This window comes from Liolophura sinensis, chromosome 1 (genome assembly GCF_032854445.1).
Source record: "Liolophura sinensis isolate JHLJ2023 chromosome 1, CUHK_Ljap_v2, whole genome shotgun sequence".
Classification (NCBI taxonomy): domain Eukaryota; kingdom Metazoa; phylum Mollusca; class Polyplacophora; order Chitonida; family Chitonidae; genus Liolophura; species Liolophura sinensis.
In genome coordinates this window covers 18,258,226-18,282,084 of record NC_088295.1, presented here as the reverse complement: position 1 = coordinate 18,282,084, position 23,859 = coordinate 18,258,226, and the positions used below count along the sequence as shown (strand labels likewise).

The 23,859-nt window shown below is 39.0% G+C and overlaps 1 protein-coding gene across 4 annotated transcripts in view; it reads left to right on the top strand.

The window, feature by feature from the left end:
- LOC135476241 (delphilin-like) overlaps window positions 1-23,574 on the top strand; it is a 37,009-nt gene extending 13,435 nt beyond the window's left edge. For 2 of the 4 annotated variants that reach the window (XM_064756201.1, XM_064756193.1), the window contains exons 5-31: window positions 3,546-3,700; window positions 4,587-4,829; window positions 5,307-5,462; window positions 6,212-6,303; window positions 6,554-6,660; window positions 6,986-7,056; window positions 7,389-7,537; window positions 8,544-8,627; window positions 9,151-9,295; window positions 10,292-10,434; window positions 11,051-11,191; window positions 11,782-11,828; window positions 12,414-12,553; window positions 12,901-13,049; window positions 13,492-14,010; window positions 14,311-14,417; window positions 15,739-15,820; window positions 16,022-16,084; window positions 16,687-16,814; window positions 17,310-17,378; window positions 17,931-18,017; window positions 18,419-18,487; window positions 18,694-18,780; window positions 19,535-19,664; window positions 20,048-20,100; window positions 20,521-20,595; window positions 22,100-22,842. In XM_064756201.1, coding sequence (XP_064612271.1) covers window positions 3,546-3,700; window positions 4,587-4,829; window positions 5,307-5,462; window positions 6,212-6,303; window positions 6,554-6,660; window positions 6,986-7,056; window positions 7,389-7,537; window positions 8,544-8,627; window positions 9,151-9,295; window positions 10,292-10,434; window positions 11,051-11,191; window positions 11,782-11,828; window positions 12,414-12,553; window positions 12,901-13,049; window positions 13,492-14,010; window positions 14,311-14,417; window positions 15,739-15,820; window positions 16,022-16,084; window positions 16,687-16,814; window positions 17,310-17,378; window positions 17,931-18,017; window positions 18,419-18,487; window positions 18,694-18,780; window positions 19,535-19,664; window positions 20,048-20,100; window positions 20,521-20,595; window positions 22,100-22,363 — 3,555 coding nt within the window. In that variant the 3' untranslated portion in view covers window positions 22,364-22,842. Of the gene's footprint in view, window positions 1-3,545; window positions 3,701-4,586; window positions 4,830-5,306; window positions 5,463-6,211; window positions 6,304-6,553; window positions 6,661-6,985; window positions 7,057-7,388; window positions 7,538-8,543; window positions 8,628-9,150; window positions 9,296-10,291; window positions 10,435-11,050; window positions 11,192-11,781; window positions 11,829-12,413; window positions 12,554-12,900; window positions 13,050-13,491; window positions 14,011-14,310; window positions 14,418-15,738; window positions 15,821-16,021; window positions 16,085-16,686; window positions 16,815-17,309; window positions 17,379-17,930; window positions 18,018-18,418; window positions 18,488-18,693; window positions 18,781-19,534; window positions 19,665-20,047; window positions 20,101-20,520; window positions 20,596-22,099; window positions 22,843-22,909 lie in introns of those variants that run through there. The other 2 variants (XM_064756211.1, XM_064756219.1) reach the window with 2 other exon arrangements.
- Window positions 23,575-23,859: the final 285 nt, after the last annotated feature.

Below are 23,859 nucleotides of genomic sequence, written 5' to 3'. Positions count from 1 at the left end.
ACAGCTCACCTCTGTCAGACCACCTGTACATGTTAGAGCTCATCCCTGTCAGCCCACCTGTACATGTTACAGCTCACCCCTGTCAGCCCACCTGTACATGTTAAAGCTCATCCCTGTCAGCCCACCTGTACATGTTCGAGCTCATCCCTGTCAGCCCACCTGTACATGTTAGAGCTCATCCTGTCAGCCCACCTGTACATGTTAGAGCTCATCCCTGTCAGCCCACCTGTACATGTTAGAGCTCACCCCTGTCAGACACCTGTACACGTTACAGCTCCCCTCCGTCAGCCCACCTGTACATGTTACAGCTCACACGTCAGACCACCTGTACATGTTAGAGCTCATCCCTGTCAGCCCACCTGTACATGTTAGAGCTCATCCTGTCAGCCCACCTGTACATGTAAAAGCTCACCCCTGTCAGACCACCTGTACATGTTAAAGCTCACCCTTGTGAGACCACCTGTACATGTTAAAGCTCACCCTTGTGAGACCACCTGTACATGTTACAGCTCACCTCTGTCATCCCACCTGTACATGTTGCAGCTCATCCCTGTCAGACCACCTGTACATGTTACAGCTCACCCCTGTCGGCCCACCTGTACATGTTAGAGCTCATCCCTGTCAGCCCACCTGTACACGTTAAAGCTCACCCCTGTCAGCCCACCTGTACATGTGTAAAGCTCAATCCCTGTCAGCCCACCTGTACATGTTAGAGCTCTTCCCTGTCAGCCCACCTGTACATGTTAGACCTCATCCCTATCAGCCCACCTGTACATGTTAGAGCTTATCCCTGTCAGCCCACCTGTACATGTTACAGCTCATCCCTGTCAGCCCACCTGTACATGTTACAGCTCATCCCTGTCAGCCCACCTGTACATGTTAGAGCTCATCCCTGTCAGACCACCTGTACATGTTACAGTTCACCCCTGTACGCATTTTACACATGCAGATTGCTCTTGCAAAAGTTTAATATACATGATGTAAATGTGCTCTTTGTTTGTTCATGTGAACTATGTAGTTATGAAATCCTCATACATGTATGAACAGCATGTATTTGTTCATGTGAACTATGTAGTTATGAAATCCTCATACAGGTATGAACAGTATGTATTTGTTCATGTGAACTATGTAGTTATGAAATCCTCATACAGGTATGAACAGCATGTATTTGTTCATGTGAATTATATGGTTATGAAATCCTCATACAGGTATGAACAGCATGTATTTGTTCATGTGAACTATGTAGTCATGTAGTCCTCATACAGGTATGAACAGCATGTATTTGTTCATGGAATCTAGCATAGTTGATAATATTAATTGGCTTTGTGGCTAAACATATCCTAAATGTGATTATATTTTTAAGCTGTCCGTAAACAAGGATAAATGATACTGTAATTGAGCTAGGATTCACTTCCTAACATTTTTATATTGATATCGTTTAGTATTGAAACTGGTGCAAGACATCAGAGGTGAGTTTATACTAGTCTAACATTATAGTAGAATGCATACAAACCATCATGTAGGCGTTATCTGTTATTCTTTGTGTGGACTTTGTGGTAACACCTTTTGAAAGTGGGTTTGAATAGAAGCTTGTTTAACAGCTTTTTCCAATCAAAGCTCTATTAAGACCTGATGATCAATATATGGCATGAAAAGATAGAATGCATAATGAAGCTTGTGTTTGTGTGTGTGGGGTGGGGGGGGGGGGGGGGGAGGGGGGAGGATAGCACCAGCCTTAATTCAGCTAATGGATTTATGGTTAACCTCAATGCTTGCATACTCATAGCTTAGTTCAGCAATTCCTGATTTAGCAAGCATAACAAATTTAAAGGTGTGTAAAGCTCAGTATGACATGATCAATATATGTTTGAGATTTAGAATTGGTAGCAATGCTACTAAAAAAACTCGCCTCTGAGACACATGAATGCAGAACTTCAGCTTAATGCATTAAGAACTCGTTATACTTTATACATATGTAAACCTCAGGTCAATACATGCATGTACAATACTTTTTATAATACCAACCCGAACATTTTGTAAAACGGTGATTCTAATATAAAATGCACTAAGCCAGGAATTCATGAACTTACGGTATTTAATATGAACACACCCAGTCAACAGTGTAATATGCCCCTCGTGCTGTTGTGCTCTACAGGTGAGCAAACCCTGAGCTCAATACATGCAGTACTTTTTGAGAAACCACCTCTAACATTTTCTTTAACATTGCTTCTAATACATAATACACTAAGTCAGGAATTCCGTAATTTACGGTACGAAATATGTACACACCGAATCAACGATGGAATATCCCCCTCATGCTATTCTGCTCTATATGTGTGCAGACTCTGAGCTCAATACATGCAGAAACCACCCCTAACATTTTGTTCACGCTGGCTTCCTCTCCGGCTGTATGTGGGAAGGTCTGTCAGCAACCTGCAGATGGTCATGAAATATTCTTAAGTACGGCGTAAAACACCAATCAAATAAATAAATAAATAACATTATGTTTAACATTGCTTTCCCTGTTGTGGGGACACCGATGCTCAGGGTAGGACATAAGCTATGCCTGTACTTTGTACAGGAAAGCCAATAATTGGGCGACTTGAGTGCAGACTGGATTTACCATTGTACTCTTGCAGTCGTAGAGTATTTATCAGTTTGTTCATAAAATATGATTGCAAAGTCAGAACTGAACAATAGATTACTGTGCAGGGTTTGAGCCCAAATTATTTTAGGTGGGAAAAGTTCCCCATTCTCACACTCCACAGTCACACCTATGTTTGATAAAGCTAATTAAACTTGGCTGATCGTTAAGTATGGAGTAAAGGCTAGGCAGGACGCATTCAGAAATACATGTAATGCCAAACAAGATAATCATCATTGTTGTGTAACAAAATGACCGCTATAAAAAATACCGACCCCTCCACTCCGAGCACTCTAGTAAACCACTGGCTGGTGGGTAGTGCATAGAAAGTTTGTCACCTGAGGTGAGTTTGTATGTGCGTACTGGTCATTTTGTAATACCATATGTGTTTGTATATATTTCTGAATGAGATGGGAAGTAATGTTTTCAACACTCTCAGAATCTTCATAAATTTATAAATGATTTGTTAAATAAGGTTGATTTTTGCAAGGCAACTCCATTCAGGTTTGAAGTTTAGGTAATACCTCTTAGAAGGTGAATATATTACAGCTGAGGTCTGTCAGTAACCTGCCCGGTTTCCTGCAACCATAATGATGGTTGTCATCATGTAAGTAAAATATTCTTGAGTATGGCGTGAAACACCAACACAGGAATGTGTATTATTACGGTAGATGTAAATAGGCCTACCATATGTTGGTATCGGGTGTAAACCCAAGGAAACGATGGTTACTCTTATTGTATTAAAGTAGGCCTACCATCTGTTGGTATATAGAGTAAACTCAAGAAAACCCTGGTTACTGTTAAATAGTCACCACCAGTTACGATCAGGTCTACCACTAGTTGATATTTAGTTATCATCAGAGGAGATAATGAACATTTTGGTTTGATTTTTATGTTGTAGCTGAATGAGGTGCTGGGAGATGACTATGAGAAGAAGATGGCAGTAGTGGGCGTATTGAAGCAGTATGCTGAGAACAGGAACATTGTCATGCTCTCTTCTGCTCTCTTGACTATCCTCAAGTCTCCTGCTCACAGAAAACTGCTCAAAGATTTCAGGTAGATTTCATATTGTAGACAGTTATTAGAAACAGTCTCATGCTGTCTTCTGCTCTCTTAACTATCCTCAAGTCTCATGCTCACAGAAAACTGCTCAAAGATTTCAGGTAGATTTCGTATTGTAGGCAGTTATTAGAAACAGTGTCATGCTGTCTTCTGCTCTCTTAACTATCCTCAAGTCTCCTGCTCACAGAAAACTGCTCAAAGATTTCAGGTAGATTTCATATTGTAGGCAGTTATTAGAAACAGTGTCATGCTGTCTTCTGCTCTCTTAACTATCCTCAAGTCTCCTGCTCACAGAAAACTGCTCAAAGATTTCAGGTAGATTTCATATTGTAGACAGTTATTAGAAACAGTGTCATGCTGTCTTCTGCTGTGTTGACTATCCTCAAGTTTCCTGCTTACAGAAAACTGCTCAAAGATTTCCGGTACAGTTCGGATCATATGCAGCTATCAGAAACATTGTAATGTTTTCTTATGTTTTTTTTGTTTTACTTTATTGTCCACTGTCCAGAAGGATTGGAGAGAATGCCCTATTGGGGAGGACCTTGATCCTCAGGATGCTTGTTGTATGTTGATATGTGGTGCATTTGTGTATAATCAACTCCTCATGCCACCTCGTGTTTTTAACTTGTTCTGGCCATGATATGGCTGATTCATTGCAAAAGTGGCATTAAGCACTAATCATTCATTCTTTCAACTCCTCCTAAATCACTATCATCCTCTATATTATTTACACCACTCACATCCTCTTCCTCCAAATTTCTAGGCACTCTACCCCAAAACTTTTATGTTCAAATTCCCAAGTGATGGAAGACCTGAATTCCCTGGTTGCCTGTTTTCATTTACCCAAAAATTTTAGTTTCTTTTTTTTTTCTTTCTTCAGGCTATACATTCCACTGCGACATCGTGCTGAATTTGATCGAATTGTTCAGGATTTTGACGTGAAGGAGCAAGCATATGAGAGAAATCAATCATTGGCCACAAGTCCTCAGCCATCACGATCCAACGTCAGGAGCCCTCAACCATCACATCACCATCATACAAGCCCTCATCCATCACGTTACCAACATACAAGCCCTCAGTCATCACATCACCAACAGCACGCCCCTACTGGATATGTTAGACGGTCAGTGATCAAATCTGTGTGGTTTTTAAATTATGTTTAATATGTTTAAATTGTATGTGTAAAACAGATTGGCTTGAGGGTAAGTACTTTCAGCAGCAAAGTTTATTCAAGAGTTTATCTTATATTTCTGGATATATGAAGAAACTTTCATCAGAAAAGAATTATTGTCACTGCTGTTTGTGACTGTAAATAGTTTTATCGGTTAAAAAGAACCATTGATTTTCCAAGCTGTCCAACCCCTGAGATCTATGGTATCTCCCCAACATGCCTGAACCTGTCAGGGCATTCGGAAGTGTTATCTCCTAATTGTAGTGAGACAGACAGTAGACATATAATTCCAGTCATCTCATTTGTGCTCTTTTTTTTAAATAAAAAACAGAAGAAAGTCACCTATTTCTTAAGAATCACATAGTGCACAATCTGTGTTTTTAATGATGGGAAATAAATATATAAAGGTATGGATATTATATTTTTCAGGACCTGTCGTCTCTCCAAAACTAGAGAGGGGTATGGATTTGTATTGAAGGGAGCTAACCCTGTCCACCTGGAGTCTGTGGATGAGGGTAAGAGTGCTGCCAAGGCAGGTCTTCAGGCAGGAGATGTTATTGTCACGGTCAATAACACAGATGTCAGGTGAGAGTTCTAGCATAACTAACAGGTTGTGATTTAGAGAATAATAAGAGACTTGATTTTTCTAGAATTTTAGGAGTCAGAAGCTACCATTTTTATGGGTCTAGGGAAACTAGACAGAGTCTTTATCAAATTACATTGCAAACTCTCTATTGTAAATTAAGCCAGAGGCAAACTTACCCAGCTGGAGCTATATTTTAGCATGGGAACTCCATTTGTCAATGGGATGTCATCTGCACCAAAAGTGCACCAAAAGTACTTTAAAGGCAAAGAACACACTAGCGTAAAGTGCATGTCAGATGAAAAACCCTCAAATATTGTCCAGGAAAGACTGAATAGAGCTACAGTAGACTGTATATTCTACTCCCTCTGATTTAGAAAGCTACAGGGTATTATATGTTTGTATGTTATCCCAGGGTCTTGCTAGCTGAGCAGTTTAAACCATCAACTGTTGAATGCGGCAGTCACAGTGTATGTTCTAATGTTGCTCCTAACTCCTGCTTCTATGATGTGTTAGGGGTGTAAGGCACAATGTACCTGGTCCAATCAATTCTCAGATCTTCATTTTTCTCTATCCATAAACCTGCCTGCCATCATTTAAATGATCATGAATTAAAAGAATGCATTGACCCATCAGTTAATTCAACAACTCACTATGTTGAAAGTAGCCATATCGCCTATAGTATGTTTACTGGAACATTGGCCAGTGGTTTTTAACAAAGTATAACACTGCTGTATATTCTTTTCTTTAGATCACGCAGTCATCAATCTGTCGTCCAGCTGTTAAAGAGTTGTGAAGGGGAGGTAACTGTGGATGTGCTGAGACGAGTCGATGAAGATGGTAGTAAGTCTGTTGTTGATTTACTACTTTTCCATGATGGCTCGTTTGAAATTACCCTCTTCATATTGGTAGGAATAGCATTGTTTGTACAAAGAAATAATCAATAATGGTACTTAGTGAAAGAAGTGCTAGTTGTATCTAATAATAATTTCATTGTATGCATAAACAACATGTAAGTGTAATTAACACTTCCCCTATGGTGTAAAATATAAATAAATAAACAAATAAACAAACACATTCCAAATGTTTTCAGCTCAGACCGACACTGACCTGTCCAGTACATCCAGTGGCTTGAGCACCAGCTGGATTGGTAGCTTGCAGCACACAATAGATGGTGAGGGGAGGACATTCAAGCAAAGAGTAAGCTGACTCTTATCTGTCACTATATTCAGTTCTAGTCTACATATTCTTAAACATAACTCCATGTATATCAATCAAGGTTTTGGTGTGTTTGTCCTCTGTGTTATATCACATTTAGTTAAACCAAGCACTATGCAATGTTATATAGAATGTAGATGTACATGCATGTTTGTGCAGTGCCCGTATCTGTTTATTTCTTTAAATGTTGAAGTTGTTCTAGCAATAGGAGAAGCTCATAAAATGGTAGGAGTGGTAGAAACAAAAGTGTTTGTGTGTGTGTATTTTACACATACAGTATGTGTAATGGTGTATTCTCTGTCCCCAGATGGAGTATCTACTCACCCCCAGAGAGAGACTGGAGCTGAAGGGTGCTGTACAAGAATACAGACAGTCCAAGTATGTAAACCACCCACCGACAGACCACCAACATATGGCTGGCATGTTGATGATACTGCATCGTTATACATTCATTCTGTTCATACCCAAAACGCAAAGAATCAGTGTAACGATTCTAAACTGTGGAATCTGTGTGACTGTTTGATATACTTTAAGCTTCAAAGATAATCTGTATTTCTTTATTAACTGCTCTAGTCAGATCTTTCATTAATAAAACAGATCATAAGGTTTTAATATGAAAATGCTGATAGATTTCATGTTTTCACATGAGCGGAGAGAGTTTTATAATTTGTATATATGTACTTGTGATATACCAGTTGATATCTTAACAGGGATATATCCAAGTTCTGTGTAGCTGTGGACAGAGTGTTGGACACACCTTCTAAATGCAGTCTCTGGCTCTTCCTGCGTATACAGCTACCTCATAGTCATCAGGAGTACTGCTTACGCCACAGTCAGTTAGCAACAGCTCTGAAACAAGGTAATGCTTACATCACAGTCAGTTAGCAACAGCTCTGAAACAAGGTACTACTTACATCACAGTCAGTTAGCAACATCTCACCAACAAGGTACTGCTTACATCACAGTCAGTTAGCAACATCTCGCCAACAAGGTACTGCTTACATCACAGTCAGTTAGCAACATCTCTCAAACAAGGTACTGCTTATGTCAGTCAGTTAGCAACAGCTCTCAGGCAAAGTACTGCTTACATGTACATCACAGTCAGTTAGCCACAGCTCTCAGACAAGGTACTGCATAAACCACAGTCAGTTAGCAACAGCTCTCAAAGTACTGCGTACAACATGGTCAGCTAGCAACAGCTCTCAAACAAAGTACTGTTTACACCACAGTAAGGTAGCAACTGCACTCAAGGTACTGCTTACACCACAGTCAGTTGGCAACATCTCCCAGACATGACACAATTTACACCACAGCCAGCTTAACAGCTCTCGAGCAAGGTACTGCTTACACCACAGTCAGGTAGCAACAGCTCTCAGACATGGTCAGTTGGCAACAGTATACAGTCTGTTAATAACAGCTCTTTAAGTTCTATTCTGGAACAAGAGTACTACTTTCAGAATGAGCGTAATGTTAGACTATGAACAGGGAGTTTGGGACAGCTCTTAAACAAGGCACTGTTAGCACCACAGGCAGTTAGCAACAGTTTTCAAACAAGGTATTGCTTGCATCACAGTCAGTTAGCAACGTTTTCAAACAGTCCTCTTTTCATCACAGTCAGTCAGTAACAGTTTTCAGACAAAGTACCCTTGTCATCACAGACAGTTAGCAATTTTAGTCCGTTAAGAACAGCACTTAAACAAGATTTACTCTGGAGCAACAGTATTACTTGCAGAATCAGCTTAATATTAGAGCATGAAGCTCTCAAACATTCCACTGTTTTTTCACATTCATTTCTCCTTATATGTCTGGTTTTACGTCAAGGCAAAGTTGATTGACCTACCTGTGTTTACTATGAAATTTTCCAGACAAACTGCAAGACCATGGTATGACAAATGGCCCATTATCCACTAGTCGAGTGCAGACCAATCCACTGTTAACTCATCTGCCTGGTAAGTCACTCACTAGTTAAATTTACATTAATCCAATATGCATGAGTTTATGATATGTTGGAGACATCAACATGAGATAATTTTTCATGTCTTCCTGATTACATCATGCAGTTGCCTGGAAGGAGATGACCATACATTGTTACAAACTTTTACTGCACATACCTTTAAATAACACCAAAAACAAAAAATGTTATTTTGCTTTTCAGTTCTAGTGACATTTTTAGATTAATTAAGCTGAAAATGTTACTGGCCAGATGTTAAGGGCTGAAGCCACATTCCTTCTTTATAAATTTCAGTTCAACTTTCATTGAAAATTTTACTTCGAAATTTTCTGATAGACTGAATATGTTTATTATCTGTAGCCTAAATTTTAATGAGTTGATCAAAAATAAAGTATATGCTTGTCAGTTATCTAAGGAATGCAATTTTAAATATGATTTTCCTCCTGAAACAGAGAAATTGGTGTTTCTGTATTTGCGAATTAATTGTTTATTTTTATGCCTTCTTGATGTTTTTATTCTAGGGTCTCCTCGATCTCAACCTGTGATGGGGACTAAATCTCTGAAACAACAACAACACACCACCTTAAACTCTTACATGAACGACCTTCTTTCCGCAAGAGAAAGGTCACAACTGAAAAAAGCCTTACAGCATTATGATGAAAACAGGTTAGTGAATATCTGATTAAGAACTAATTCAGTTTTATCACAATTAACTGAGCTAGTTTTGTCCTGAACATGCAATATGTGTCCAGGCCATGAAGCTTTCCGCTCTGACCAAATTTCGTTTAGGTCCACACTCTATTTATTAATTGGGTTAAATGTACCTGCACTGTCTTTTGTCATTTGTGGCATCAAGTCCAGTCTACAAACCACCTGTTAACTTCATGATGGCGTATAGGTAATGCCTGAGGAGGTCTCCGAGTTCAGGAATAGAGCACATGCTGGTCTGTCCTTGAAAGACATGCAATTCTCAGTTCGCATGACAAATATGCTTTATGGTGACTTCCTGATTCATCCTGATCTATACTGATCATTATGCTGTGGCCCCCCCCATGTAGCCAATGTGCTATCCGAGGATTCCGCTGGGCATGTATGATGGTGGACCGTACTGCAATACGACCAACCTCTTATGCAAATTATTAGGCTTTGCCGAAATTACTGTAAATGAAAGGGAAAAATCTGCTAGGACATACTGTACGCTTGACTTTATTAGCCACATGTTCACGTAACTGATTTGTGGAAACAGTTGGTCTGTTTTTGTGTCAGGCCGAAACCGAAGAATTGGCTATTCCATGCTTAAAACCCCTTACCGATTTTTTGGTTACATCAAACACCCAAATTTCATGGCCTGTGTGTCCATTGTTGTATTTGTACAAAACCTTTGGTCAGCAGTATTTCTAATGTGCGGGAATGCAATTTTTTTAGTATGACATGGTTTGGCTTTAGCGTTATTCTCACTCAGAGACACAGCTGCTGAACTTCTCCATTTATTCCAAACAACCTTGTATCTGTTACTGGACATTATCAAAGTCTCCCTGCACCAAAGTGCTTTGTAGCAAAATGTTGCCTTTGCATCAAATGCCAAATGATACATTCTCAAATCTTATAGGATCATGTGTTATAATGTTTTGTGATTATCATACACACCTGTCCTTACCTTAGGAAAGTTCACCTGCTGTTGGAGGATCTGGAGGAACTGTTAGACACACCTGACAAGGAGAAGTTGTGGATCTGGATCCTGCCTTTGCTAGAGCCAGATCATCAGCAGGTGCTCTCGAACAAGTACTTCCCAGACCATAGAACAGGTACTGTATACTTTGTCTGCAAATCACTATGTGTATACATAACGCTTGATACCTGCATGTTTTAAAAAAATGATTCATTTCCATAGGTCGATGTTCTCGTGACTGGGTTAACCATGCTCTCGTGGCGTCCATTGTTTGGTATGTCCATCTGTCTGTCCATTATGATGTTCTCTTGTAGGTGAAAGGGTTAACCATGCTCTTGTGGTGTCCATTGTTTGTTTGTTCATCTCTCTGTCCATTTGTCCATTATGATGTTCTCTCAGAGGTAATAGGGTTAATGGTGCTCATGTGTGTCCATGTTTTTGTTTGTTTGTCCATCCTTTTGTCTGCTTGTTCATCTGTCCATTTGTCTGTTACAATGTTATCTGAGCAGTAACAGGGTATTCATGTGTGCCCACCATTTTGTCTGTTCATTTGTTCATGGTATAGAGTTATATTTCAACATCAATTGCTTCATAGAAATGTTTCCATGTGTTTTAGATTTTTTCTCTTTTGAGTGTGTGCGGGTGTGAGTGTGTGAGGGTGCAAGTGTGGGCAGGTATGAGTGTTTGTGCGAGTGTGAGTTTGTGTGTGTAAGGAATCAACTCAAGACTTTCATCGCCATTTTATTGTACAGCTCACAGTGTGTACAACCAAGATGTCACTTTCCACGCTAGAGACGATAAGTTTGGTGAAAAGGAAATGTTTGGTGGTCTGTCTCATGATATATACTCCAGGTCACCTGGTGACCATGGCAACACAGAGGACTTTCAGATCAGTGAGTGAATAACACTTATGTACACCTCGTGTTGAAAACTAAACTGTAGAGAAAATAAGTGATTGAACATTAACTTTAATGATGAATCAGACAGCCAATGTTAACTTCATAGCATTGTTTACATTTTAAATTGTACATGCATGAATATAGTAATGTACAAGCATGAATATAATAATGTACATACATGAATATAGTAATGTACAAGCATGAATATAGTAATGTACATGCTGGAATATAATAATGTACATACATGAATATAGTAATGTACAAGCATGAATATAATAATGCATGAATGTAGTACATGTTTATGAAACCACGAAGTTTGTTTTTATCATTGCAAACTAGCAAGTGATCTACCATACAGTATTGATTAAAAGTTTGAAATATTTTATTTAGTATATATTTGTAACAGACGTAAATTTCCATTTTGTGTGGATAAAGCCTGTAAAGCTATAAATACAATAAAAAACACAATCCTGCTTTAAAGAGAGACTGTTATCATATGACCAGAGCCATATATAACCACAAAGCCAAATGAATCAACTTATCATCATCATCAAAGTATTATGAAGTGATTTTTTATTCATCAGTTGGGGAGGCTGCAGCCAGCATACGAACATCTTCATCTGAACGCATGGTAAGCATTTTATTAGTTGTAGGATGATGTCCAAATAATAGATTTATGTGCACTGACATTTCTCAGCCTGTGCTGAATCTCTTTTTCAGAGAAATATTTCACTACAAAGCTTTATGAAGTCTGCAATTTTTCTACAGCAGATGACCAAGTAATTGGAAAATATTAGTATCTACACGTATGATTTCCCCACAAGTATTGCCATATTTACGTGTACAGTTGCCACCCTACATGTGGTTTTCTTGGCATCAGTTTTTACATTATATTTTTTCTGTAGATAGCACTTTTCAAACAGATTTATTGCCATCACTGTAATTCACAGTTTTCAATCCACAAAGTGTCCTGTACCAAATTACATACTAGTAGTATTTTCTCTGTTTGAAGTCCACTGTGTCTCTATGTATTTGATGTTAGCAATGTTTTGTAGGGATATATATAATTATGTTTTGTAAAAGAAATGTTTTCAGTTTTGTATAAATAAAAGTTGTATTATGGGAAAAGTTTGCCATTTTTCATGGAAAATAGTTCCTGTTGTATAATTAACAATATTTCCTGCAACCTAGTAACCCATATATATCTTCTTTGTAGTCCATATCCTCAGATGTGGGTGGGAAGCAAACCTCCAACTCACACAGACCAAACTACCAAAAGCATCTTCAGCAGAACAACAGCAGAGCTACTTATCACATCACTGTGCCTTTTGGGAAAATTTATCATGATGAGCAGAGGTACTGGCAGAAAAAAAAACAACCAATATCCATCAATTTGAATGAAATGAATGAGCTATAATGTAATGTTATAAACTATTTCATTTAAATACCAGGGATAAAGTTTGGGGAAGAAAACAAGGCTAACTGAAAACCAAGACAATGTGTAGGCCATGGAGTAATTCAATAATTGTGTATGATTTACGCTGTGGTAAGTGTTTGGGAGTTGTTAGGGGAAGAAAACAAGGCCTACAGAAAACAAGGCCTACGGAAAACCATGAATAGTTCAGTAATTGTGTTCATTTACACAGTGATAAATATTTCACAGTTGAGTTGGATAAATAGTAGTTTATCTTTTTCTGGTTTAGACCCCCTGAGTCAGAGAAAGTCCTCCCCCCTGCCCCTCAGGGGAACCACCTTGATAAGGTATTGATGAAGGAGTTACAGAAGACCAGAAAAGCTGTGGCTGAAGCCAAGGCAGTCATTCTCCAGGCCAGTTCAGAGAGGAAGCAAGCAGGTGCACATTAACAAGATTAATGTCACAAATTAACATTTTCGATACCATCAGAACAGTTATAAAAGGATTTACGCTAAGTGACCTAAAATTTCCTCCTCAAAAGTGCATTCTTAGAGGCAAATAAATGTAAATGTCACTATATATTATTTTTGGTGCTGAAACTTACAATTTTTCAGTACAGTATCATGTTCCAAGCAAACCTCAGAATACCTTTCTAAAACCAAAAGAGCTCTCAGAATCAGGAAAAATAGGCAATTTAGTCTTGGACAAAATTTATGGTCATTTAGGATATTCTTCCAAAAGCTTTTCCTCTTGTTGTTACTTTTGTATTTAGAATAGAAACATTGGAGTGTGTAGCAGACATATACACGTACATATATATCTGGTCTACAGCTATATATGTGTGATGTACAAGCACTGAATTCATTTTTGTTTTATACAGGACTGTCAGGGGAGCTTACTCTGCCCGGAAAAGGCAATGATAAACGTTACATTACATTTGTCCCTGTGGGATACCCCGGATTGGAGAATCAGCCCTACAGAGCTGTGGAGTTGAATTCACCAGATTTAAACAGAATCCGCAAATTTGGTCCTGCCATGTTGGAGGCTCAGTCTGACCTTAAGCCTGGGGTCAAGGTGAAGGCCGAGAGAATGAGGACTAGCCTACACAATGGTTACTATGGCCGTCAGGACTCTGAGAGTAGTGATTTGTCAGCTGATGCAAATGTAGAAACCTTAAATAGCACAACTCATAAAATAATGGCTACTGGAAAGTCATCAAATCTGCACTCAACAGGGAAAAATTCTGTAAATGGCAAGGCAATGAAGGTACTTCAGCAGCTTGATGCTGCAATGGAAAATGAAATACAGGAGACTTCAGCTAAAGGGAGATTACTAGAAGAAATTCGTCAAGTAAAAAGTTCACCTAAACCACCAATGGCTCCAAACATTCCTCCACCAGGTAACACAGTTTGAAGACTTTGTTTCAAAGGTAGATAAAACATTTTTTCTTTCAAAACTGCAGGATTTAATACCATTCGATATTAAATATTAATCTGTTTATCCATACAGCATTCATTTGTATAGATTTTTTTCCTGGGATTAATACAGTACTACTCTAACATTAGAGTAGATAGTTGTTGATGATAAGCTGGAATTAATGCTTAATTTTTGGCCAATCAAAAATTGGAAATGTGCTCATTTTTCTGTTAAAGATTTTTATATATTATATACATATTCCTTCTTCAAATGTTGTTGCCAGCACCTCCAGTAGTGTCAAGTTCTGCAGCAACTAACTCGATGAGTGTCAAGAGGATTAACTGGGAAAAACTCAACATAGACAATATACAGGACACTGTGTGGGGCCAAGTAAGTGACTAAGAACCATATACACTTTGTATACAGTCAGATCTGTGGGCCAGTTGAGGTAGGAGGGTCACCTAGGGACAAATCCATTGTGTGGGTGTCAGGGTCATGCAGGTACATGTCCAGTGGGTGGGTGTCAGGGTCATCGAAGTACAGATTTAGTGTGTGGGTGTCCGGGTCATTTTGGTACAGGTACAGTGTGTGGGTGTCGGGGCCATTCAGGTACAGGCAGTGTGTGGGCGTCAGGGTCACTCTGGTACAGATCCAATGTGCACTTGCCTGGGTTATTCAGGTACAGATTCCAGTGTGTGGGTGTCAGGGTCACTCAGGTACAGATTCCAGAGTGTGGGTGTCAGGGTCATTCAGGTACAGATCCAGTGTGTGGGTGTCAGGGTCATGCAGGTACAGATCCAATGTGCACTTGTCTGGGTTATTCAGGTACAGATTCCAGTGTGTGGGTGTCAGGGTCACTCAGGTACAGATTCCAGAGTGTGGGTGTAAGGGTCATTCAGGTACAGATCCAGTGTGTGGGTGTCAGGGTCATGCAGGTACAGGTCTAGTGTGGAGGGGTCTGGGTCATTCAGGTACAGATCCAGTGTGTGGGTGTCAGGGTCATGCAGGTACAGATCTAGTGTGTGGGTGGCCGGGTCACCGAGGCACAGATCCAGTGTGGGGGTATCATGGTCAGCCAGGTACAGATACAGGTTGTTGGTCTTCTGGTCACTCAGGTACAGATCCAGTGTGGGGGTGTTCGGGTCACTCAGGTACAGATCCAGTGTGTGGGTGTCCAGGTCATTCAGGTACAGATCCAGTGTGTGGGTGTCAGGGTCATGCAGGTACAGGTCTAGTGTGGAGGGGTCTGGGTCATTTAGGTACAGATCTAGTGTGTGGGTGTCAGGGTCATGTAGATACAGATCTAGTGTGTGGGTGGCCGGGTCACCGAGGCACAGATCCAGTGTGGGGGTGTCTGGGTCATTCAGGTACAAATCCAGTGTAGGAGTGTCAGAGCCACTCATGTACAGATCCAGTGTGTGGATGTCAAGGTCACTCAACTTCACACCCTGTGTGGGGGTTTCAGGGTGATGCAGGTACAGATCCAGTATGGGAGAGTCAGAGTCATGCAGGTACAGATCTAGTGAGTGAGGGTCATCCAGGTACAGATTCCAATGTGTAAAAAAAAAATTCCAGATATGGAGGGCTTGTAATAAGATCACATGTTAAGGTCATGTATACATTGGAGAATAGTTTTACTTTCAGTTTCTAGAAATTGTGCTTGTGTTTGTAACAGAATACATTATTACTATGTTGCTGTTGTCTATATCAGATTGGAGACACAAACCACCTGGATGAAGTAATACAATATTTGGAACTGGAACAGCAGTTCAGCACATCACCTGTCAGATCAGGTAATTCCACTCTAATTGTATGCCAGAACACCACCATTGCAGAATAAAACCATTGTTCTCACAAAAGTATGTAACATACTTGTAACAAATTCGTCATAGCCTATCCATTTTGTTAAATGCATTCCACTGTAAACCAGTTTTTCAAAGAGTTGTTTCAGAAGAAGTTTTGTTCTATTGTCTGCTGTATTATTGTGTTTATAGGTCCCCCACCAGCTGAAAAAGAAATTAATTTAATATTGAGCCCCAAGAAAGCTTATAACATTTGTGAGTATGACATTTTGCACCTTTTCTTGTTAGCCATCTGTTTCATTATATACCGTTTAATGATATTTAAATTCTTCTTGCTTGCGTAAAGCTGTAGGAAAGGACACAAAGGGCCATTGACTATGTATTATCCCCAAGGCACCGTTGACTATGTATTATCCCCAAGGCACCGTTGACTATGTATTATCCCCAAGGCAGCATTGACTATGTATTATCTCCAAGGCACCATTGATTATGTATTATCCCCAAGGCAGCATTGACTATGTATTATCTCCAAGGCACCATTGATTATGAATTATCCCCAAGGCAGCATTGACTATGTACTATCTCCAAGGCACCATTGATTATGTATTATCCCCAAGGCAGCATTGACTATGTATTATCCCCAAGGCAGCATTGACTATGTATTATCCCCAAGGCAGCATTGACTATGTATTATCTCCAAGTCACCATGAACAAATTCCCTGTCCAAGACTGGGATTGAACTCGCATCTTGAGAGCCTTGTGGTTGGAGCAATGTAGTAAGGTATAAAAGCATTAGAAACATGATGAATGTCTGAGTATATTAGTATTTTGCGCATGTATCAATTGATATATTTCAGCCATTTTACTGGGCCACCTGAAGCTGTCAGCCAGTGAGATGCGACAAGCGTTGTACTCCATGGATGAATCCATTCTAACCCCTGAGCTGATTAAGCAGCTATTGGTGTATGCCCCTAGCCAGCAAGAGGTAGGCTGTTCTCATCCTTCTTTAGTGGTCTTGTCTTTTGAAATATCTTGTGATGGCCTTATTGTTCGAATGGCCGCACTAGATCATTATAAACCCAAAGCCTTGTTTTTGCCACAGATGACTGAAGCCTTGCAAAATCTGGTCACATGCTTAATTCCAACTGTCACTGGCTGAGTTGTGGCTTTGAGTCAGGTGACACAATTCTTTTTTTTTTTTTTTTTTTTTTTGGGTGGGTGGGGGACGGGTAAAAACAGAATTGAAAATCAGCCTTTTTATTTTATCTGATCCCTATGTTTTTTTATGATTTTCCTGTCTTTCTAGGCTTTGCAATCATGTAAATATATCATCAACAGGAAAAATCCCCAAATTAATCCACATAACTTCAAACTGGAATCACATGTAGGCAGTTTACCTATAAAACAGAATGCTAGTCTGTGCATTGTTGGTCAGTAGTTCAAGAATTTCCTAGTCTAATTTTGTATTTTCATTTTGCAGATGTCCAGTTACACTGCATTGTCTCCAGATGTCTCACAACTCACACTGCCAGATCAATTTGCCTATGAAGTAAGTCTAACTAGCAAAGTCTAAAATAATTCAGGCCATATTGTAACATTTGGAGTACTTTGTATATTGACATACACTCAGATTGTACGATATATGACTGAATTCATTTTTTCTGCTGTTTTTTTTTTTCTTTTTTAAATTTTTTGAATGCTTTATGTCATATCAACAATAATACAGCCATATTGTGGCGAGAAAATGATGGAACCAGGAAACAATTTGTGAAATTTTTACATGATTCATGGTAACTTGTGTGTAAAAGACAAGAACTTCTTGTGAGGATTTCAATGCAGTATTAGTATTTACTTGTATTATGACCAGGCATTTGTACCTAACTATTGACCAGGCATTTGTACCTAACTGCTGACCAGGCATTTGTACCTAACTGTTGACCAGGCATTTGTACCTAACTGTTGACTAGGCATTTGTGCCTAGCTGTTGAGATCACCAGGCATTTGTACCTAACTGTTGACTAGGCATTTGTGCCTAGCTGTTGAGATCACCAGGCATTTGTACCTAACTGTTGACCAGGCATTTGTACCTAACTGTTGACAGATGAGTCAAATACCTCAGTACCTGCACAGATTAAAAGCCATGTGGTTTAAAGCCAGCTTTGACGAGAAATTGGATGGGATAAAAGAGGTAAACAGTCAACAAGACATCCTTTAAAAGTACATTAAAGTTTGTATACATAATTTAAGCCCTGTGATGTATGAATGTAAATTTTGATGATATGTCTTTTTTTTTTTTTCACAATTTTTATTTCATAATATTCTGATCCTCCCAAATATCCAGTCATTTTTAACAGAGTATTCTTTATACTGTAATTGCTTACCCTATTACTCACACATATGGGTGAATTTCTCCTAAAGTTAATATTTCTGAAATAGGATGGCAGGACAAGACTTAATAAAGAGTATTGCTACATATAATGATATTTACGTAAAGGCCACTCTTGCGCTGTAGAATATTTACATGTGTTGGACACAGTCAGGCTTGCTGTGTATGTTACACTTTAACAAAATTTGAAATCCTGTTTGTAGGCATTAACCTGCATTTCCAAGGCCTCAAAGGAATTGAGATGGAGTAAAAACTTAGCCCAGATATTAGAGGTACAGTAATGCCTGGAATTACAAATAAGAATTAATATTATTTACATAAGATTGAATTGTTACCAAGACTGATAGACGTACATTATTGCACACTAAGTGACATCGTCTTATTCATACTGGATAAAAGAGTACTTCTTTAATGTGATAATAGTGTTTAAGTTAATAACAGATTTGTTTTGTTGTTTTTTGTTTGTTTTTGTTTTCAGTTAATATTAGCCATGGGAAATCATTTAAATAAGGGAAATGCAAGAGTTGGTGACGCATCAGCCTTCAGGATATCATATCTGTCTCAGGTAAGGTCTTTGATCATTCCTATGTGATTCCATATGAAGGTTCTTACCTTTCACAGGTGAAGGTTGTCATCATTACATGTGATGCTTGATGAAGACCTCTGACATTTACCTCTTAAGGGTAAGGGTTGTCATCATTACATGTTATTTCTGTGATCAAAGTATCACATCTGTCACAGATAAGGCTTGTCATCATTTACATGTCCTCCGTGGTCAGGATATCACACCTGTCACAGGTAAGGCTTGTCATCATTTACCTGTCCTCTGTGGTCAAGATATCACTCCTGTCACAGGTAAGGCTTGTCATCATTTACCTGCCCTCTGTGGCCAGGATATCACACCTGTCACAGGTAAGGCTTGTCATCATTTATTTATTTATTTATTTGATTGGTGTTTTACTCTGTACTCAAGAATATTTCACTTATACAACAGCGGCCAGCGTTATGGTGGGAGAAAACCGGGCAGACCCCAGGGGAAACCCACGACCATCCACAGGTTTCTGACAGACCTTCCCACTTACGGCCAGAGAGAAGCCAGCATGAGCTGGACTTGAACTCACAGCGACCGCATTGGTGAGAGGCTTCTTGGCCATTACGCTGCGCTAGTGCGCTAACCCACTGAGCGCTTGTCATCATTTACATGTCCTCTGTGGTCAGGATATCACACCTGTCACAGGTAAGGCTTGTCATCATTTACCTGTCCTCTGTGATCAGTATATCAGACTCATTTCACTTTATAACTTGTTTTATTGTTTCAGCTGGATGTCACAAAAACGCAAGATAACAAGCACACATTTTTGCATGTGTTAGCCAATGCTTCCCTCACCAAAATCCCTGACACACTGGGTGTGAGTAAAGAGTTGAAAACAGTCCCAAAGGCAGCTAAAGGTGTGTACATGTACATGTATGTCCTCCATGATAGTGACAACTGTTTTCATCTGTAAATGGTTGGAATATTTTAGGTGATTTATTGAATGAATTTTTTTTCATGTTCTCATGAATTTATTGGAAATTAAAGTCTTTCAAAGACTAAAACAATGCGAAGGGTGCAGTCCATTGCAAACCTTCTGACTGCTGACATTTATACCTGTCTTATAATATTGAATAATTCTACATAAATTTATATCAGTCTTTAAAAGTGGTTTATTAAATTACATGTAAGTGTGTTAAGTGTTGTTTTAGTTAGGTAGCTTTTTAACAGTGATAAAGATATATCACTGTGAATATTAAATGTGATTTGGATCTTCTGGACTATTTTGCCCTGACTTCAGTTTCGCTCGGAAATGTGGTCCAGGATATAGAGGAGCTGAAAAGAACATCTGAGGTGAGAGCTGCTGCTTTTGTTTTTGCCACTTTCAAAAGTGAACGAGTCATTTGAGAGTGTGAATCTTGAAACAGGTGAATGTTTATAGTAACATGAGAGTAGGCTGTGGCCGAGTGGTTTGAGTGGTTTTCGGTGCTTTTTCATGTAGTTTAAGATGAAGTTTACTTGAGACCACTTGCCTTCTATTATACCACTAACCCTTGACATGTCACACATGGAAAAGTTCAGCCGTATATCAAACTTGGTAAAGGTCAGTGGTTTCCTCCACCCATAAATACAGTGGCTGCCAGTGAAAATTTTTGCCCATTTTGTTAATAATCAAAACCAAACAAAAACAAACATTGATACTCCATAGTTACTTGTTCATTTATTTTCTGAGGTACTAACAAAGTGTGACTGTATTTTGCTTGTCATTTTCAGGAGATCACCTCAGTCCTAGAGTCATTTAACTCTCATGGTGAAGATGGAAGCGACAGATTTTACGGCGTCATGAACGTATCCTTCTGAATAGTTTAATTATGGCCATTATCTCAAACTATTTCTTGGCTGCCACGCTGGTTGATTATGTGCTAGCAGTTAAATGTTGCTTTCAGTATTAATTCAGTTATATCGTACAGTGTGTTGTTTTAGCAGGTCAGTTTCAATGCTTACAGGTGTATTGTGCAGCCTCACTGGAATGCCTTGCTTAAGACACCACACCACACAAGTTGTCCCACACAAGTTGAACAATACTTTGCCTAACCCCTAGGCTGTCAACCCATAGTTGACATAAGAAGCCAGAAATCCCAAAAGCCACAGGCCCTTTTTAGATCCAGGGAAAATTCCAAGTTGGGGGTGTTGTTGTGAGAAAATGTTTTAAGTGCTAAGTGTCATGTGGTACATTCCAACTGATTTCACTGGACCACATTTATAGCCATATAGTAATCTTGAGTACAGCATAAAACTCCAAGTAAGTAAATCCAATACATAAATCAAGGAATGTTTAATGTCCCCTTTAGATACTGTGGTCTATTTGTTTTAGCCAGTCGCCTATATTCAGTCATACTGGCAACAAAAATTGCCTTTATAGTCAGTGGCACAACAAGAACAGGAGCTCTACATATGGATATATTTCACATTCACATTCTTGCAAGAAAACTGAAGCTACAAGACTTTCTAATTCATTATGTTAAAGTCCATAAGCTTAGTTTCAACACCAAGAACCCATTGCCTCAGGTGAAGTCATAATTATTCAAATGCAAGCTGCGTGCTGGACAATGTGCGTGGAGAGTAATTTGAAGATTGATTATACTGTAATCCTTGTTTCTGACACTGCCATATTTGAAATTGTTTACATGTTTTACCAGAATATAACCTCAATAATTGAAGGTTATTTTATTTTAGTAGTTTTCACAACCATACAGTTTTGGAGATGAATGTAAGGAATTAAAGCCATGTAGTCTGTTTGCAGAGACTATAGGTATACAGTAGGCTGTGTTATTGTGTAGAGTTTGTTTTAACCACTTGTTGGTGCAGCCATTGTAAAACCAATTACTCTCCACACCCATCCTCCAGCATGCAACTAGGTTTTGAATAATTATGACCCGAGGCAATGGGCTCTTGGTGTCGAAACTAAGCTTATGGAGTTTAACATTATGAATTAGAAAAGGTATTCTCACTGCATTTTCTTTGTAATAATATGGACGTCCATCTGAAATTTGAAATCATTTGGGATGCACTACATGACCATCCTGTACTTTAAGCAATATTGGATCCTGAAGTTATCCTTTGTTAGCACTAAAAACATTTTCTCCTGACAAGATCCCCAACCTGGACTTTTCCCTGAACCATACAGACTAGTCATAATTAAAGGAAGCTCAGTCCCATGCACAGTGCCAAACATGAGTTATAAGCAAAAGAAGAAGTAGTCCAGTGTACCATCAGCTATATGTATAAAAAGGAAAATGTAGTCCCATGTACCAGTAGACTGGTTACAATCCTTAACATTGGATAATTACAGGGCTTCATGAGGACAGCAAAGGGGAGGCTTGAGTCCTTGATCCAGTTGCAGAAAAGTGCCACAGAGGATTTCAAAACGATGGTTCATTATTTCGGAGAAGATCCATCCACAGCAAAAACAACAGAAATATTTACTGTGTTTTCTGAATTCATTACTAAATTTGAGGTAACTGGCATGCATTCTTCTGTGTACTGTCCCTTGCCATATGTTCAATGTGCACAAAGACCAGATTTAACAATGTACCATTTCTGTATCAGTAAATAGGATCATACAGTAAATAGCATCAAACAGTAAATAGCATCACACAGTAAATATGATCATACAGTAAATACGATCATACAGTAAATAGGATAACACAGTAAATAGCATCAAACAATAAATAACATCAAACAGTAAATAGGATCACACAGTAAACTGGATCATACAGTAAATACGATCATACAGTAAATGTTGCAGGTCGTATTTTTCCCAGACATTTGTAGTATCCTCGCCCTAAAGCAAATTCAGTACATTGTGTGAAGACTGCGTGGCCTGTACGCCCAGAGAATGTGTACACTATAGCCAGAGCAAGTGAAGAGCGCATGAACCCAGTGTGACGTCAACAACTGGAGCGGCCTTCACCTGTCGCGCAAGGCTACAAGTCGTCTGTGCTTTCCAGTAGACTGCCTTTGTCTTACTTTTCCCGCCAAGTTGTTTGACCTTGTTCGCCCCGTGATCGAACGCTAAACGTATGATTAAATGAAGTAATTTACATGACGGCCATGTATACCAGAACTTCTGAGTCTGAACATTTCCTACATTTCCTTTCAGACTGCTCACCAAGAGAACCTGAATTCAAAATTTGGAGGACAGCATTGACCAGTGATCAGAAACCATTTGGGACATTGAAAGCAGTTGGTGGAAACAAAGCTGCGGCCATTATTGTAGAAATGATGGGTCAGTCATCCAGGTGCCCCCCTATGTCTCTGAGAGCCAGTAACAACGTGAACATCACACTTACGCGTTTTGTGAAAGAAGAAATGTAATGTTATAGCTTTCAAGCCAATTTTTGGCAGAAATATCAACCATATAGTGATGCCAGTACTAATTACAAGGTCTCCCAATGTGGCATGATGCTCATCTTCCATCACCTCCATCCAACAACTGTGAACAGGTTTAAACTTCTTTCATGAGGAGTTGGAGAGGTCATTAAATATTTTAAGTGGCAGCAGTCAAAGCATTGTTACTACATTGTTCAGCTCCATGTATAGCATTAATACAGCTACCATTAACCTTAGAAACCATCATGCTTCAAAAAGTCTTCACTCAAGGTGTTATCAGGTATTTATTAACGATAATATAAACCCAGATTGATGTGCTTATTTGACTCCTTAGACTCCTTAGATAGATCCAGGTACAGTACTGTTTCTGTCTTGTACATTTAGTAGTGAAATTTGTCAAAGGATTGTTACATTTTAGTGAAATAAAAGATAATTGTCCAGGTTACATGAAACATGTAAATAAAGTTATGTTTATGTAAACAGCAAATTCTTGTTTTATATATGATACAGCCTGTACCACCGTACTTATATGATATAAGTACAGTGGACAGGTGGGAAGACTTACTAAAGAATAATGTTTTTCATTAGAGAAGAAAAAATCTTGAGAAATGACCTAATATGTTACCTACATGTAAGTGCTGTTCAAAAGCAGATTATTATTTCTTTTAGTCCAAAACTGTGCTGTTATACCACTAATTGCAAAGTCAAAATCTTGTTTTA